The following is a 17,418-nucleotide window of genomic DNA, read 5'->3' as shown; positions in this document are numbered from 1 at the left end:
TTTTGCCTTGGGCATATTGCCGCGGGCGAAGTCGTGTGCAGTTTGCCTTGCCATCAACGCAATTTGAGCATGGATCCTGTCGGTCACATCTGACTTTTCGTTCGTGGCAAAGGTCGCACTGTGACGGGCGTCAGCAAAGATTCAATTGACAGACGCCAAGTGAGCCATTGAGGGGACGGACCGCTGGGAGAGACCGGGATGACTGAGAGTGCGTCATACTCCACTAGTGGACAAGGAAGAAGGGTTCTGGTCTATAAACTGAAATAACAATCCCAGATACTACGGTCGTGCTTTGCAAAAATGAACGACGTGACTTGAAGAGAAATGAATGAGATTCCATGAAGACTCGGCCGGGGCGAACAAGTCGGTTGTGAGTAGGCCTTTTCGCTTTCATCACCTCACCTAGAGATAAGAACAGCGATCTTTTGCCCCTGTTACCCCGCATTCCAGGCGTGCGTTAGCTTGATCAAAGCTAGTACATGATCCTGGCAAGACACGCTTAAAGCTGCAACACTTATCTCGCCTGATCTAGAGCGTGTTTGACAACAACAGGGATAAGGTGATAATGATCAAATCATCAGTGTGCGTGACATTTCAGATCACTATCATCATTTTGGCGCCGTTGAATTTGTCCAGAATGAGGGTCACTGGTGCTAAAATCATATGTCTAATGCCAACATTGAACTCTACCTTTCCCGCTGTGATAAGAATTGATGCTCGACTGCATCCGCTCATCATCACCAACAAGAGCAACAGATGAGCCAACCAGATCCTCCCGATTTGACATCATGGTTTATAGTCTCCTCCTTTGAATACAATTCAAAGAAAATTGTGTCAATTCTCATTCAAATCAGACATAAAGGTCCATTGAAAATGGCTTGAGGCAACTTTGGCTGAACAAGACAAGATCGCCGGCATGCTTGCATTTCCAAAGCGGGGCGGAAACTCGGTTTCCAGAATCCGAGGGGCCGTGAGCCTGAGGTATCCGCGTATCTCGGCCCCCGAGTCCGTATCAATCATCGATTTGCGTACCAAATAATATGCCTACTTCATGTTAAGATACAAGTCTTCCATTCTCGGGGGCAACCCTTGACCCCCGTCACTGATTCTACTCCAATCCAAAGGATCCACCATCATTATGTTCAGTTTTCTCAGATCATCCTCGCCACCTAGACTAAACAGAGCTGTCGACAATCCCATCTTTTACGAGAATGGGAAGTCATGCCTGGAGTTCCGCAAAGGCTCGGAATACTTTCTGCGCAACTCGCATCCACCTTACGATGCCCTCAGCCCGTCAATTGTGAATCCCCCATTCCACTTCCATCTCTACCAGTCGGAGCATTTCAAAATTGTCTCCGGGGAGTGCCACCTCTACAAAAATACCACACATGCCCCCTGGAAGACGATATCGGCCGCAGATCCCGCCGCCCCCAGAACGGCAATCATACCAAAGATGGAGTTTCACACACTTCAGAACGCATCGAGCACTGATCCGCTCGTTATCGATGTAAACCTAGCGCCTGAAGATTTTGAAGGCGAAGAAAGGTTCTTTCGTAATTTCTTCGGGTACTTGGACGACTGCAAGAGAGCTGGCGAGACCCCGAGCATCTTCCAGTTGATGGTGTTCTTGAAGCATGCCAATACTCCTTTGGGTTTGAGATTACCGACGCGTTGGCTGAGCCAAGTTGCAAGTCGAGCTTCCTTGAACATCATGGGTTCTATTGGCGAGTGGATTTTGGGATATGAGTCTAGTTATAGGGAGTACTATGTGGCTCGTAAAGGAATTTGAGAACATGATAGACAGCGCCTTCATATTTTAACAACCAGTTGTTGGGCTCAGAGCAATATTAGCATCTCTTGTGAAGCTGATTGCCATTGTGTGATCCAAGTCAATATAGAACATTTTCTGGCATTTGCGGTGAAATTGCAAACCTAACCAACGGACTTCGCGAAAATAGCAATCACAACGGCAAGAGAGACGACAAAAAGGAAGCGGAAGATCGAAGCCTGAGCTTTCGAATTAGGCATGCAAATAGCTACTCACATACTGGCCACCCGAACACTGCTTTCCGCGGCCGCGCGACATCTCCGCATCTCCCCTCGTGGCTCTGGGAAATGAATCCGCTGTCCACAGTAAAGACAACTCCCCGTCTATTAGCTGAAGAGTGATGTTTTGGGCTAATGCGCGCTAGATAGCCATCCCCTCCAGCTGATAAGAGCTTTCCGAGTTTCCGAAGATCAAAGCCCTAGGTGTGTAACTCAAGCTAGGTTCCAGCATTGATATAAGCCTAGCAGCGCCTTCCAATGTCTTGCTGCCAGGCCCTGACGCATGTGGTCTTGGGAAGGTTGCGTATTTTCAGAACCATTCTTATTTTATACAATCTCTGCCGAATCATGGAAATCGACGGAAGTGAGAAATTCAGTACACTCAAGACAAAGGGCTCGGGCGGTTCATCAGACGGTAGCATATCCTTTTTTAATCCCCCCCCCCGAAGACTTTCTAACAAGATCATCCAATCAGTCCCGCATGATGGCATTGCTCGTTCATCCTCAGTCCATGATGGAATCCTAGTCGACAACTCATTTCGCAAAGATCTGAATTGGCTCGGGATTCTCTCAGCGGGCTTCAACGTCAGTAACAGCTGGCTCGTCGTCGCAGTCACTCTCACCATCTCGATTGGGTATGGCCCTGCAGTTACAGCCTGGGGTGTGATTATAGTCACGACTATCTTCAGCTGCATTAGTATCACACTTGCAGAATTGGTTTCTGCGTATCCGACAACTGGTGGACAGTATCATTGGACTTCGATCTTGGCACCGAAGGCTGTAAACAATTTCACGGTGGGTCTGGACTCGTGCATTTGCAGATGCCTTCCTTGCTGATCGCATATATCAGAGCTACATTTGTGGGTTCCTGAGCTGGTTCTCGTGGATTGCCATGTCTGCTTCCAGCACGAGCGCTGTTTGGCCTTGCATCCACGCCCTCATTTTGCATTGGAACCCGAACTTTTCTCAGAGCTCTTGGATGCCGTTTCTTTGCTCTCAGGGTGTCAATCTATTGGTTTGTCTCTTTAATCTATGCGGGAAAAGACTCTTCTCACTATTCTATACTGGCGGATGTAAGTCCACACATGCTTCGGTATCGATCGTATCTCACCTTTTCTGAACAACACAGTCTTTCTAAGTCTAGGGGCATTCTTCACCTTCTTAATCACCACGCTGGTGATGCAGAAGACCAAGCAGCCCTCCTCTGTGGTGTGGACCGAGTATACCCAAGAATCCGGCTGGTCTGCGGGCGTCCAGTTTCTCATCGGCCTGACGGCACCTGTGGTGGCATTTTGTCCCATTGATGGCGCTGTACACCTAGTTGAAGAAGTCAAAAACGCTCGACACGTGGTCCCTCGCACCATCATAATAGCCTCCGTCATATCTTTTGTCACCTCTCTTGCCTTTCTCCTAGCGACGTTGTACTGCATCACCGACTATCCCGCCGTCCTTGCCAATACGTCCAACTTTCCCCTTTACACCATCTGGCAACAGGTTTCGTCAGGAGATTTGGTGCCCGTAATTTTCACGTTGGTGACGATTGTTCTTCTGCCTATTGGAAGCGTCGGCTGCGCTCAAGTCGCCTCCATGATGACGTGGAGTCTCGGGAAAGACGGCGGGTTGCCTTTGTGGAAACATCTGTCGCAGATCAACGAGTCGCTCAACGTACCAGTCAACTCTCTTATCCTGGGGTATTGTGTGCTGTTTCTTATTGGATGTATCAATCTGTTCTCACAACAAGGTAAATGTCACCAACTCTTCATACGTCAACATCATTGGAAAGTCTAACGTCAGGCGCAGCTTTCAACTCAATCGTTAGTGTGACAGTCATCCTACAGCAACTTACAATCGCATTTCCTACTTTCTTTATTATCTGGCTTCGCCGCAGTGAGAAGGCTCTCCCTTGCTCTCGAACCTTTCATCCTCCCAGCTGGGTTGGTTGGGTTGCGAATTGTGTAACGCTGTCATTCACGGTGGTCACATCAACTTTCTTCCTGCTGCCTGGCTCCCGCAGCGTGGATAGCAGCAACTTCAGTAAGCCCTCCAAGGCTTGACATTTTCCATCGCCGTGAGGTGCTGACATATTTGCAGACTACGCTTGCGTAGTGGTGGGTGGTGTTTTCGTCGCTGGAATGCTCAACTGGTTCTGTTACTCAAAGAGAGTGTACCAAGGTCCAACAAACGTTATATTTTATGATTGATGTCAGTGTTACTCCAGGTTTTACCAATTGGAATGGCATTAATCATATTGTGCAATATCATGTTTAATTGATTAGAGTAATCTGCATTCGATAGTTAAGTAAGGTAGTTTCGACGCGAACGATCAAATTTCGATATTTTAGGTATCAATCTAGTCGTATCAATTCCTATTGTTCGCTCATTTCGTGTAAATGACAAGGGAAAGTCTCTCTTTAACGGTAGTTTCCGGCTGTGCGTAGTCAGTCTCTTGTTGACGTGTGGAGATGTCGTTCCCAGCGTATCGCAATATTGGATCACTCCACCAAGTCTCAGACGCTAGATATCGCGAACCATTTTGATTCGTATTTTCAATTGCCATCAAATATTTTACAGAGAAGCCGTAGTCAGAACGACTCAGTGACGGATCGAGGCGGCTAAGGGGAACATACGACCGTACCCGCAGCAGACCCCGCACCGTGTTATGGTGCGCTACCCGACCATGCGGAACACCTGGACGGAACCTCCTAAGAGATGTTCAAACTAGTCTGGTTTACCACTATTTCTGCAATCCAAGTCAAAGCTACCCTGAAAGCAAACCGGGAACAGGGTCATGAAGCACCCGACGCGGAAAGAATCTCGGCGGCCCGGTGCATAGTCGCGTCTCCGGTGGGAGAGAGGGGGAATTGGGGCTCCCACGGGGAAGCATCTGTGCCAAGCGGTCATCCCACGGCCGTTTCGGCTTATGTGTGATGATGAGGTCGCATACAACCGGGAGCTACATCTACATATAAATGTCATCCGCGTGCCCAGAGTAGTCGAACTTCACCTCAGGCTTCATCTGACTACATCTGCATTTACACCCTTTATCCTCCTGCGAATCTCATACGACCTGCCGGACCCAATCTCATCTCATTTATAATTAGTAAAACCTTCATAATGCTCGGCAAAATCGCTTTGGAGGAGGCCTTCGCCCTCCCGAGGTTCCAAGAAAAGACCCGCTGGTGGGCGTCCCTCTTCGCCGTCGACCCCGAGAAGCACGCCGCCGAGATCTCAGATGTCGCCGACATCAGACTGAACTACATGGACAAGCACGGCGTCGGCTTCACCATCCTGTCGTACACCGCGCCCGGCGTGCAGGACATCTGGGACCCCAAGGAGGCTCAGATCCTGGCCAAGGAGATCAACGACTACATCGCCCCGGAAGTCAAGAAGCACCCTAACCGCTTTGGCGCATTCGCGTGAGTTCTTGCCGATTTTAGCCTTGGGGAAAAAAGAAAAGAACGGCGTCGAGCTAATGCGGTACCAGCACGCTTTCCATGCACGATCCCCAGGAGGCTGCAGATGAATTGAGACGCTGTGTGACACAATACGGATTTCTTGGCGCTCTTGTCAACGACACACAGCGTGCTGGTCCGGATGGAGACGACATGATCTTCTATGATGGCCCTGAGTGGGACGTGTTCTGGTCTACCGTGACCGAGTTGGACGTTCCCTTCTACCTGCACCCCCGGAACCCGACCGGCTCGATTCACGAGAAGCTCTGGGCTAAGCGCTCATGGCTTATTGGTCCCCCCTTGAGTTTTGCACAGGGTGTTAGTCTGCACGTGCTTGGTATGGTTACGAACGGCGTCTTCGACCGCCACCCCAAGCTCCAGATCATTCTGGGCCATCTCGGCGAGCACATTCCAGTACGTGTATCACCACCGCTTCAAATAGATCAAACTAACAGCCGAATTGTTCGATGCCTGGCGAATTTCTCATTGGTTTGAAGACGTTAAGAAGCCTCTGGGGTTATCCATTAAGAAGACGCTGCGCGAATACATCCAGGACAACCTGTGGATCACAACAAGTGGTCATTTCTCAACAACCACCTTGCAGTTCTGCATGACTGAGGTCGGCGCCGACAAGATTCTCTTCTCCATTGATTACCCGTTCGAATCATTTGCGGATGGTTGCGACTGGTACGACGCTCTTCCCATCAATGTCGTTGACAAGAGGAAGATTGGAAGAGACAACGCCAAGAAGCTTTTCAAGCTGCCGGATTTTAAGGACAGCGAGGCAAAACTGTCAAGCTAGAAGATGGAAATATCTAAGACTTAGTTATGGACGGGTTTTGTAGCTTTGATTGCAGATTAGAAAAATATCCTTGCTTCATTGAATATGATGAAAATTCCAACCTTCTGAAAACACCCTCCCAGAATCCGATGATGCAAAACCGCAAAATAAACATGGGATTTATGAATTCGATCAATAGTCCCACTTATAAAAAACCCTCCCATCAAAGACTGGCGAGCACATGTTCGTCGTGTACAACCCTCTTCAAGTGAGCTAGACACGTCATCATGCGGCGCCATTCCTCCAGCAGCACAGAGCTTGCAAACAGTGACTAGCCACCTCTTCCTGCATGTTCTTACTGAGCCCACGTGCCCCAAATCCTTCAACCCCAAATCTTCGTTATCAACCGGGGCGCAGTGACGTTGGCAGATGATGTGGGGGGTATGGGGTCCGGAATTCGTTAGGAACTTCCGTAGTGGGGTTCCGTCCCGGCAGCAGGGAGATCCAGCGCCCCCGGAAGCCGGCAGCCGACCCCATCCAGAAGGCTTGTCTGTGTAAGTCACCCCTCCAAACCCCAGATTTTCCTTTTCCCATTACTCCATGAGATTCAAGGGATGCGATTTCGCCATTCGTGCTAGCCGTTTCGCATTTTTCTGAACACATCCCACCATGCCTCGCCCCAAAGTCCCCGAGAGCCTGCGCCAGAGGGCCGCGGAGGCCTGCAGCTTCTGTCGCGAGGCCAAGAAGAGGTGCAGCGGCACTGCGCCGTGTACGCAATGCGTGCGCCGCGGGCTGGAGCGAGATTGCTGCATGACTGAGCTGCCGCGAGGGTCGAGGACGAGGAAGATTTCAAAAAGCAGTGCGGGTGGAGGGGTGAGGAGGTCCCGCGCCACGCCGGCGCTGGATAATGAATCCATCACGGTTTCGGTGAGCTCGTCGGTTTCACCGAGGGATCGATCGCGGAGGAATGTGAATGGGCAGAGACAATTTCGCCTATCGCCGCCCGCTTCTCAGCAAGAGGATGAAGAGACGAGTATGAATGTTGACCCGCGGCCTTTGACGCCGCCGAGGGAAACACAAGTTGCGACGGATCCATCCCTGCTGGCAAACCCGTCGCGAATGCTTCGAAGTCTTCACGGTGAACAAGGTGCGTGAGATCTCATCGTAGCTTCCAATGCGTCCTAACGCTTTATGAACAGTATACGTGGGAGGCGCCGCAGCGATATCCTTCCTCCAAACAGTCCGCCAAGTCGTCGCCGGGCAGATCGGGCCCTCTCCATTCTCACACAACGACGACACCGAGACGATGCTCGAAGTCGAGTCACCAGAAACACGCGCCACGACCTCTCCAACAGCAGAAACCGCAGTTGAATTGAACGTGCAGCAAAAGCTGGCATATCTGCATTGCTACTACTCTGCAGTAGGCACCCCTGCTCTCATAATCTCAAACAAGCAACTTACAACAAAACAGACCGAAGGCCTCATCGACATCTTCGACCCGAGTGAACGCCAGCAACTCTTCAACCTAGCTCAGAGCCAGTCGTCAACAAGCACATGCGACGACCGTCCCTCAACACCGCCCAACATCCTCCCAGACCCCATCAGAGAAATGGTAATAGCGATAGGCGCGCAGTGCAGCAGCGCGTCCGAGGCGCAAACCATCGGCCGGAGCTGCTTCCGACGAGCCCAGCGCCAAGCATTCGCAGAGCTCCTCGAGGACCCCGACCTTCACATGGTCCGACTCTTCCTCTTGATGGCCTTCTACATGCTGGGCGAGTGTCGCAGGAACACGGCCTACATGTACCTCTCCATCGCCGCCCGCGCCGCCCTCGCTCTCGGCCTTCACAGTCCCAGTTCCTTCATGGGCAAACCGGACCAGAAGGGCCAACTACGGTACGTCGTCCTTCATCTCACATCCTCCTTCACCATTCTAACCAATATCCACCAGATTACGAGTCTGGATCAGCGTCCGCATCCTCGACAAGCTCGTCAACTCCCTCCTCGGCCGCCCGGCCGCTACAGCCGGCATCCAAATCGACATCCGCGCCGCCCTCGACCAGCTGCCCCCCCACCCCGACGACTACGCAACCCAGTGCCTCACCGCGACCTGCGAGATCGTCGACATCATCAACGAGATCAACAACACCCTCTACCACGACAAGGACGTCTCCGCCACCGTCGTCGAGCACCTCCTCCTCAAGATCGACGCCTGGAAGCGCGGCCTGCCCCCGTCCCTCAAGGGCTCCCTCCACCACCACCAACCGTCCGAGCCGGAATCCTCCTCGTCGTCAACCCAGCGCGTCGCCATCGCAAAGATCCAAGTCTCCTGCCTGTACTACTTCGCCGTCACCCTCGCCACCCGCCCGATCTTCATCTCCTCCCTGAACAGCAACCGCCCCGACGCAAAGATCCACCACCCGCCCCTCGCCGCGGCCTGCATCGACGCCGCCGTGTACCTCGCCCAGACATGCGCCGACGCGCTCAAGGCGGGGCTGTTGCAGCGGAGCATGTGTATCATGAAGTACGTCTCTCTCTATCTCTTCCCATAATACAACAATCACTAACCACCACCAACAGAGCTCTCGTCTTCGCAGCAGGCCTCGTCCTCGGCGTCGAAAACTTCGCCAAGTCCGCCATCGACATCGAGACCGACCGCGCCTTCCAGGGCGCCATCGACGTCCTCGCCTTCCTCGCCGCACAGAGCCACCAGGCCGCGCACTACCTCGAGATCCTCACCTCCCTCTCCAACGCCATCTCCGAGCGGCGCGCCAAGCCCGCGCCCGTCGGCGGCAGCCGCTACGTCTCCAAGCTCTTCAGCCTCGACCCGCCGTGTCCCGTCAGCAGCGGCAGCAACATGTTTTCTCAGAGGCACCAGGGCGAGGACGAGACGGGCTTCTGGCCGCTGATACGGTTCGAGCAGGGTGTGGTCGGCGAGGGCGGTATTAGTGGTGGGCTGGGCGCGGGGGACCCGGGTAGTTGGCCCGAGGTCCAGCTCGACGATGATGATTTGAGCATCGACTGGGAGAGTCTGAATATCTTTCAGTGGGATAGCTTTCCGTTCAACGCTTGAGGTTAAGGGAGCAGTAGGAGTCTGGAGTTTATACGGGTATGGAGATTATGACATCATGTACATCTACGACTATATTACGATCTATCATTCTCACCGAATGGACAAAATCACGAATTAGACCGAAACTGTTCACAAGCCAAACATCTCTTCCACGATGCTCCAAAACACGTAGCGCAGTTCATCCCAAAGTGACCACCACCACAACACCCCGCATCCGAAGCAGCCCACGGGATCTAAAACCCCAACACCCGGCCCCTCCTCCAACCCATCCCTCCCCGAAAATGAAATCTGACGGATTCAATAGATAAGCACCCAACAGCTCCAACCGAAACGCAGCTCCCGGCGCGGCTGGCAGCGGGTATGGGTGGTTTTACCAAACACCACCACCAGCACCTAAGCACAGCCGGATGGCGGGTAAGGGCGCGAGCGCGAGCCGTCGGATACCGCACCCCGCCTGCATACTGTACCATCAACGTCACCAGCAGCGATAAGGCGAACGCACGAAAGCCCGAAGCGCGAAGGGACGAGCGGGACAGCTGTCGTGGTTTCGGCTCCATCGTTCCCATCTACCCAAACTGATGTGTTCAATTGACGGCTGCCAGCCTGCCTACCACACTTGGCCGATATCCGCTTCTACCCGCAAGCCGCGCCCGGTCTCCGGCTCGAATGGTCGACAATGGTGGAAAAGGCAGTCTCTCAAATTAGACTGCGATCAAGACACGACGTAACTCCGCGATCCATCCCGGTCAACACGGGAAGCCCGCCGACCCCGGGCCCGGAAGAGAAAAGTGGGCGCCGGGTATTTCAACGGCGCTCGACACGCAGCCGGCCAACACAAAGACGTCAAAGTAATGAGCAACATGTCAGACAAAAGCTTAGAATGTCATGCATTAAATTTGTATTCAGTATCTCATCAAGCCCCAAAAAATCACCATGAACGCCGTGTATATGCACACCAAACCCCGTTACAACCCCTTCTTCAACCCCTCCGTGACCTCTCCCAGCATCCTCAAGCCAAAGAACTTGGCCACATTCCAATACACACCGACCTTCCTCAAAATCTCCTGCCTCCTCACGCTCTCAACCCACTCTCCGGAGCACGTACAATGCTCCATAAACTCGTTCAGCCGGAGTGCGCCGCACTTGGTGCACTTGAGATCTTGCGTGCTCCACTCCACCACGAACGCCTCAACCTGGGCCAGCAGCATCTCCTCGATGGCGTTGCGGTCGTACTCGGCCTCGCAAAACGTGCACCGCCACGGCCGCGTCTCGGCGCCCAGCCGCTTCCCGTCCGGCCCCACCTCCGGCAGCAGGTCCTCGTCCCTGCAGAAGTCAAGGTCGCGCGCCATCGTGCAGCTGTCGCACGAGAGCTGCAGCAGCTTGAGGCTCTCGCTCGGGTTCTGGAAGGCGCCCTCCTTGCTGAACTCCCTAACGTCGAACATAGCGAGTAGCTCCTTCCGCAGCAGCCGCGCCTCGAGCGTGACGTTCTTGTCTAGGCTGAGTACCTGCATCAGGGCCTTGACCAGCTCCAGCACCGCGTTCCGTGAGGACAGGTGCGCAAGGTGGCTGCCCGGGAGCTGGGGGAAGGAGTAATCGCCCGCCAGCTCGGGGTGCAGGAGCTCCCTCTTCTGCAGGTTGACAAGGTTGGCAATGTCCTTCTTCAGAGGCTTCTCAAACTTCTTGCCGAGGATGATTTGTCCCTCGGCGCCTTCCGCAAGTGACTTTTGCGGAAGCTGCGTCAGCCGGGGCGTCGAGTCGAACTCACCCTGCGGGCGTTTGAGGCCGTGCATGAGCTGGATGAACTCAATGACCCAGTCTTGGAACGTGGGTTGCAGGCGTATGGGCAGGAAAGTGGCCATCTGCCAGTGCATAACCGTGTCGAGCTTCTGAAACTCCGCCTCGACGACCTCCTGGCACGCTTTGCCTCCGTAGTTGAACTCGTCGTACCACACCAGGTAGTCCCAGTACTCCTTGATCTCGAGATCGATAAAGTGAAATAGGGGTTTGCTCTTGATCGACTTGATAATGTACTGACTGTAGGCGTACGCCGTACCAACCTCCGCCTTGGTCGTCTGCAGAAGCAGGCGGTTCGAGTTGGCAAAGACGACTTGTGATCCGACACGGCGAAAGTCAGCCATGAGCTGCTGGAAGGCCTTGCGGGACATCATCTGCACGTAGTAGTGCAGCGCTCGGTCGTACAAGAACGAATCCGGGTTCTCGACCCAGCGGACAAGGTGTTGGACCATGACGTCTGCCATGGTATCCCCCTTGCACGCCTCCTGCCACCAACTCTTGACCATCTCACGAAGGACGAGGACGCCCGCGTTGGCAAAGGTGCCTTCGGACGTGATGACTTCTTCTCCGGCCGCAGAGTCGCCGGCAGGGTTGAAGGAGATGGAGTCGGCGCCCTCAAGCTCGTTGATCAGAGACGAAGTCAGAATAGTGTTGATGGCAAGATTCCTGACTTCCAGGTCAATGCAGACCGAGGAGAACGTGCCGGGGTTGTTGACGGAGGGCATCTGTACGGTTTGCAGCGGCCCGGTGATGTCATCCTTCTCGTAGCCTGCGTGGTCGGGGCGAGGGCTTCCGGACCACCAGAGAACAATGTTGTTGTTCTGCAGACGGCGGGCATATGTAATGTCGATGAGGAAGCGGGGATCTTCTCGCTCCAAGTTGCAAAGAGGCACATCACCGTACCGGGCAAGGGTCGTCAGATGCAAGATCCAGGAGCCCAGACCGAGGTAATGTCCCACGAGACGCTTCGCTACGACGGCTTGCCAGCCAAGAGGGGGAAGGGAGCTGTCGGCGGGATCGTACTTGAGCGGAAGCACAGGGAAGTCGCCCAGGATCGGCACGTCAGTGATGAGCATGTTGCGCTGTGAGGATTGGATGACCATCATCTGCGGCCGCAGCTCATCCTTTCTCATCTTCTTGACGACGTCGCTGAGCTCTAGGTGCGCCTTTCTCTTGGTCGTCACTTGCGTGATCTTGAAGGTGAGCTTCTCCTGGTATCGGAAGCAATCCTGCCAGTTGGTGCCTTCGGCCTCCTCTCCGCGTCGAGCAAGGAGCTCAGTATAAATTCTGGAGACGTTCGGAAGGTCCTGCCCAGAGTCTCTGCCCTTTTGCAGAATGATAACGTGTGCCTCGTCTCGTGTTGTTGAGAAGACTCCGAAGATCTGCTTGTCGCCGGCAGTAACGTGGGAGATGTAAATGTACGCCATTGGGGACGAATCGAGATACGTCCTGGGCTTCAACGGTCGCTTCAGGCCAGAGAGGTCGAATCCTTGATCAAGACCCTTTCCGAGCACAGCGTGCTGCTGCTCATCAATTGTGCAGAGGTTACCGAGCTGGAGGACGGCCCTGATGTTCAGAGGAAGATGCTTCTCGTACACGCCCTCGACACTGGGGTGGTTGAAAAGCAAAGAGAACTTGTCCGCCTCGGCAAAGTAGGTGTCTTCAGGGACCGTAAGCTTGAAAAGATGCACAGAAGAGTGCCCGTTGGGAAGCGTGTGGTTGACTTGCTCCACCTCGCAGCCCGGGATGTCTACGTCCGGCATATCGCCACTCTTCAAGTTCAAGAACACCTGCCGCGGGACCTTGATCTTGAGGGTGTGGATCTTGGCATCGATGAGGACGTGAGCGTTGACGACGCCAGGGGTTTCGGTAGCCTTGAGATGCAGAAGCTGCCAGGTGTTCATGAAGGTCATATGCGCCTGCTTCATGAATGTAGCCTGGATGTTGCTCTGGTTGCCGCGTCGGTCACCGAAGAGCTGCCGGCGACGGATACGGGCCTGCTTCTGAATCTTCCACTTTTGCTTCTGGTACTGGAGGAAGCCGACGTAGTCCTCTGAAGGGGATGGCATAACCTTGGGCAGCGCAGCAAAAGGGTCTGCGTTCTCGGCGGGCTCGGGAGACTTTCTCTTTTGGGCGACAGGCGCCGGCTGCGAAGAAGCCACTACGGCTGCTACCGGCTTTGGCTTCAGCAGCTGGCTGCCAAAGTCTTCCATGTCGTTCAGGTTTCGGCCATTGAGGTTGGTGATGTCCTCCAATGGGCCCTTGGTGAAGAGATCGGTGAGCTTCTTCTGCTTCATCTTGTCCTCCTTGATGTTGATTCTCCTCTGGAGCCAATCAGGATGCGGCACGCGAGGGACAGGGTTGCGGACTTTCTGCAGCGCGGCTGGGATGGTGATGAGTTTCTGGATGACTGAACCCAGACGTTCAAGGTAGTAGTCCCAGTCCAATAAAGCTCTCGGGTCCGTGTCTGCAGGTTCCTCCTTCAACCACTTCTTCAGGTAGAACCGCTTGGTGGTTTCCTCGGCGGAAAAGATGGCGACAGGCACGGCGCGCTCGGTGACTGGAGCATTCTTCGGCCTGGCGCAGATGATAAATTTGCAGTTCAGTCCCTTGTCCTTGACCATCTGCTCGCCCAAGAAATCGGCCAGACGCTTGGCCGTAGTAATGGAAGTTGACTTCTGGCTACCATACTCTTCGAGCGTCTTGGACATGCTTCTGTTTTCTGAAATGAGCTCCATGAGCTCCTCGTCCGCCAGAGTCACACCCTTGCTGTGCAGAACGTCCAGCCACTGGTTGGCCACCTTGGCGACCGCGGTGTAACACTCTGCCAGCGTCGTGCCCTCCAGGAAGAACTTGAAGATTTGCTGCTGGAAGATCTTGATGAGCTTCAGCTCACCTCTGCGCTTGACTTCGAAACCCTTCAACTCAGCCAAACTACCGTCGTCGTTGAAGACAGCGTATCGCTTCTTCAAGTTCTTGTCCTCCTCTTTCGATGTCGGCAGGATCATGGCCTTGTAAGGGCCGTCGACCTCGAAGAAGATGGAGTTGTCGCTGTGCGTCTCGTACTTGAACGTCTTGGGGTCTTTGAGCGTCTGGTACTGGTGGTTGGTGAACTGCGCGTGAACCAAGTGGTTCAACATGGTACAGGGGTAGGACACGGTGACTTTCTTGCCATTCTTGGTCTTGAACGCAAAGTTCTCGGGAAACGTGGCTGGAAGCATACACCAGATACCGTCAGTATCCAGTTCCAGGGGGCGACCGAGACGCTCAACAAGGCTTCGGGCAAGTTGAATAATGGTAGCTCCTGTCAAGCAGGTAACGCCAGCCATCTCCATGGAGTACCAGCGAGAACCCTTTCTCATGACGTAGCCGTAGAAGGAGTTCAGAATGACCTTGTGGGCAAGCTGCAGCGAGTCGAACAGAATGATCATCTTCTTCGCCGCATCCACCTCGGAGGACGTCGCGCCGGACGACTTGAGCGACTCCGTCTTGCCCTTCCACACCTTTGCCTTGCCCTTGTAGTCGTAACGACGGTCTCGGAAGTCGCGCACCGTGTTGATGTAGAAGGGGTTCTCGCGCTGGCAGATGATGGCCTCCTTGACGATCGTTGTTGAGTCGTGGATCTTGTGGTAGACCTTTTGCGAGTAAAGTTGCAGTCGTTTCCTCAGGAGAGCCGTCTGCTCATCGGGACTCAGGTCCTGGAACGTCCGCATCGGCGAGTTGGGCCACTTGCCCGGGAACTTTTCGTTTTCCAGTGCATTCCTGATCATGTTGTACTCATCGCGCTTGGCAGGTAGGTACTCTCCTCTCCAAGCCCACGGCAATCGCCTGTCGCAAGTCTTTCCTGGCCTGTTGAAGTCGCATGCTGCGCAGTCCGACTCCTGAATCATGGAATCAGGCTGCAGTCGATTTGTCGTCATGATGTTGGGGTACATGGAAGCGACGTCGAGATGGTAGATCAGGGGTCGCTCGCTTCTGTTCGGTGTCTCCTTCAGCGAGCGCAGTTTTCCCGCAATCTGTTCCTTGATCTCGTCGTAATTCACAATGTCGTCCATGGACTTCTGCTCCTCGACCGTGATACTGAACTTAAGCGCAGCGTCCAAATCTTTCAAAAGCTCGTCCACCGCGCCCGGATCGACTGCGAAGTTGACGGGAATATCTGCCCGGAAGACGCCGGCTTCGATACTCTCGACGTGACCGCCGACGTACGTTTCTGAGTCAAGAAGGTGTCCTTCATAAAAGGCTTCTCTTGGTGCCACATGCTTGTTCGGCAGGACAATCTCCTTCTGGTACGCCTGGACCATCAACAACATCTCGCACAGGGTACCGGTACCTTTCCTCAGCGTGTCGTCACCGCCCAGCGGCAAAATCGTGCAAAGCGAGAAGATGAAGGGGTGGACGTATTTCATGTACAGGTAGTACGTCGCCACGGCATCGGAAACTGAGTACTCTGCTAACGTCTGGGGTCGTTCTTGCGCGTAGGGTGTCATTAGTTCGGGATCGAGCTCGTCGGGGTCGTATCCGAGCTTCGCGACGGTAACTGCCTTCAAACCTCGAGATCCCTGCGGCAGGTAGGAGTCTCGATTGACCCAGTGGAAACAATCCATGTGCACGCTGTAGTTGCACTGGTACTGATCCTCGCTGTTCTTCTTCCAGCCAATCTCCTGGTACATGTCGATACCGTTGAAACTGGCTCTCGCCTCGACAAACGGCCAATCGAAAAAGTCACCGTTGTACGTCGCAATGACCGTCGGCCGCGCCTCCTTGATGTGCAGGAAGAATCGCTCGAGAACGGCCTTCTCGTCCGGCTCGTTAAAGATCATAAAAGGGCCGGGGTATTCTGGCTTGGGGGTGTAGTCGAAGTCGCCAATGTCCTCGGAAATGATCTCTCGGTTGGTGATGAGGAACCCCTGGCCGTCAATCATGTACGAAATCATCATGACCTGGTCGATGGCAGCGTCAGGAAACTTGAGGGGCAGCTTCGTCGTCTCGATATCGTAGGCCATGACCACGGGATCGGCCATGGCTAGCCTGTCTTCGTTGATTGTGACTTTTGTGACGCCATGCTTGACGTCCACGAAATACCATTTTCCCACCCGAATATCTACCAGGGTTAGCGTCATCCCGCTCGCGTTCGGAGTCAGACCTACCCATATCTATCATTACTCTTACATGGTACGGTACGTCGTACTCTCTAATATCGACAATGAAGTCGCTGGCGTCGGCAAAAGAAGCATTAGCTCGTCTATCGTCATCTCGTGAGTCGTCAAAAAGGTCAAAATCGCCGTTCGTCCTGTCAGATAGTCAGCAAAACCGCTCTCCCCACCAAAACACATACTCGCAGGGGCCAAAACATACGTCACAACCTCGGCATATGCGTCCATCGCATCCACATTCTTCCTGTTCTTCGCCGCAATGGGCATGATATCCTTCCTCGCCGCCATCAAGTCGTTCACGTTCGCGAACCGCAGCTCCAGAAACGTCCGGCGGTATCCCAGCAGGTGGTTCGGCATCTTCAGGTCCTCCTTCTCGACGCGCTTGATCGTCTTGACGACGCCGCCGCCCGGCACACGCTTGATCCACTCCTCGACCTCGCTCTCGCGACCCTTCTTCACGGCGATCAAAAAGTACGGGTCGTACTCGACCGTCGCCTTGAACGTCTGCCCGTCGTCCTCGAGGAAGTAGCAGTCCAGCGCCGCGCGGCCGCTCGGGTTGCGGTCGTCCTCGACCGACGTCGGCTGCACGTTGACCAGCCAGCCTTCCTTGCGCTTACCGCCCTCGTACCGCGCGAAGCCCATGTTCTCGTCGATCTGGTGCGCGAGCCGCGTGCGCTCCCACTTCTCGTCGGCCGAGGTGGCTTCGTTGCGACCTGATGCGGCAAAGGTGCGCGTTGTGCGGGCGCCGTGGTATGCTTGTTTGCCGCCGCGGCGGAAGCCCTTTTGCGGGCGCCGGAGGCTTGTGTTGGGCATCGTGGGTGTGTCTATGTGGTGGTCCTCTCTCTCATTCGGTAGCGGGGTGTATTCGACGGCGGGATGCTAGGACAAGATCGATGCTGAACTTTTCGTATGAGGTGGACTGGACGTCAAAGGGGGTATCTCAGGAGTTGTGGTGGCTTGGGGAACAAAAAGGGACGAAGAAAGCAAATACGGTATGGGTATTGTCCAACACTCTGGAATTGGACGAGTGGGAGTTTGGCAATTGTCACTTTTGTGTACGTCTAGGGGGGGCCGGATGCACAACTTTTAGGTAGATCGCGGGCCGGGGTGGATGGTGGT

General features: G+C 54.2%; 3 protein-coding genes across 3 annotated transcripts; 2 read left to right on the top strand and 1 right to left on the bottom strand.

The window, feature by feature from the left end:
- Positions 1-5,160: 5,160 nt before the first annotated feature.
- CGGC5_v008149 (2,3-dihydroxybenzoate decarboxylase) lies at positions 5,161-6,300 on the top strand (the record flags this gene model as incomplete). The annotated part of the gene is made up of 3 exons (XM_066151971.1): positions 5,161-5,462; positions 5,531-5,912; positions 6,103-6,300. The coding sequence occupies 3 exons, from the start codon at positions 5,161-5,163 to the stop codon at positions 6,298-6,300; spliced, it is 882 nt and encodes a 293-aa protein (XP_066008683.1).
- A 648-nt stretch (positions 6,301-6,948) lies between these two features.
- On the top strand, positions 6,949-9,349 carry CGGC5_v008148 (putative transcriptional regulatory protein; the record flags this gene model as incomplete). The annotated part of the gene is made up of 5 exons (XM_032023953.1): positions 6,949-7,426; positions 7,479-7,699; positions 7,751-8,172; positions 8,228-8,800; positions 8,857-9,349. 5 exons carry the CDS (start codon positions 6,949-6,951, stop codon positions 9,347-9,349), a joined length of 2,187 nt encoding a protein of 728 aa, XP_031891816.1.
- A 965-nt stretch (positions 9,350-10,314) lies between these two features.
- Positions 10,315-17,112, bottom strand: pol2 (DNA polymerase epsilon catalytic subunit A; the record flags this gene model as incomplete). The annotated part of the gene is made up of 3 exons (XM_032023942.1): positions 10,315-16,247; positions 16,294-16,436; positions 16,502-17,112. The coding sequence occupies 3 exons, from the start codon at positions 17,110-17,112 to the stop codon at positions 10,315-10,317; spliced, it is 6,687 nt and encodes a 2,228-aa protein (XP_031891815.1).
- Between the last annotated feature and the right edge of the window lie 306 nt (positions 17,113-17,418).

Source organism: Colletotrichum fructicola, assembly GCF_000319635.2.
Source record: "Colletotrichum fructicola Nara gc5 chromosome Unknown KSG_Nara_v1_contig04, whole genome shotgun sequence".
NCBI classification, from domain to species: domain Eukaryota; kingdom Fungi; phylum Ascomycota; class Sordariomycetes; order Glomerellales; family Glomerellaceae; genus Colletotrichum; species Colletotrichum fructicola.
Note: the sequence above shows the minus strand (reverse complement) of the source record. Positions and strands in the feature narration are given on the sequence as shown.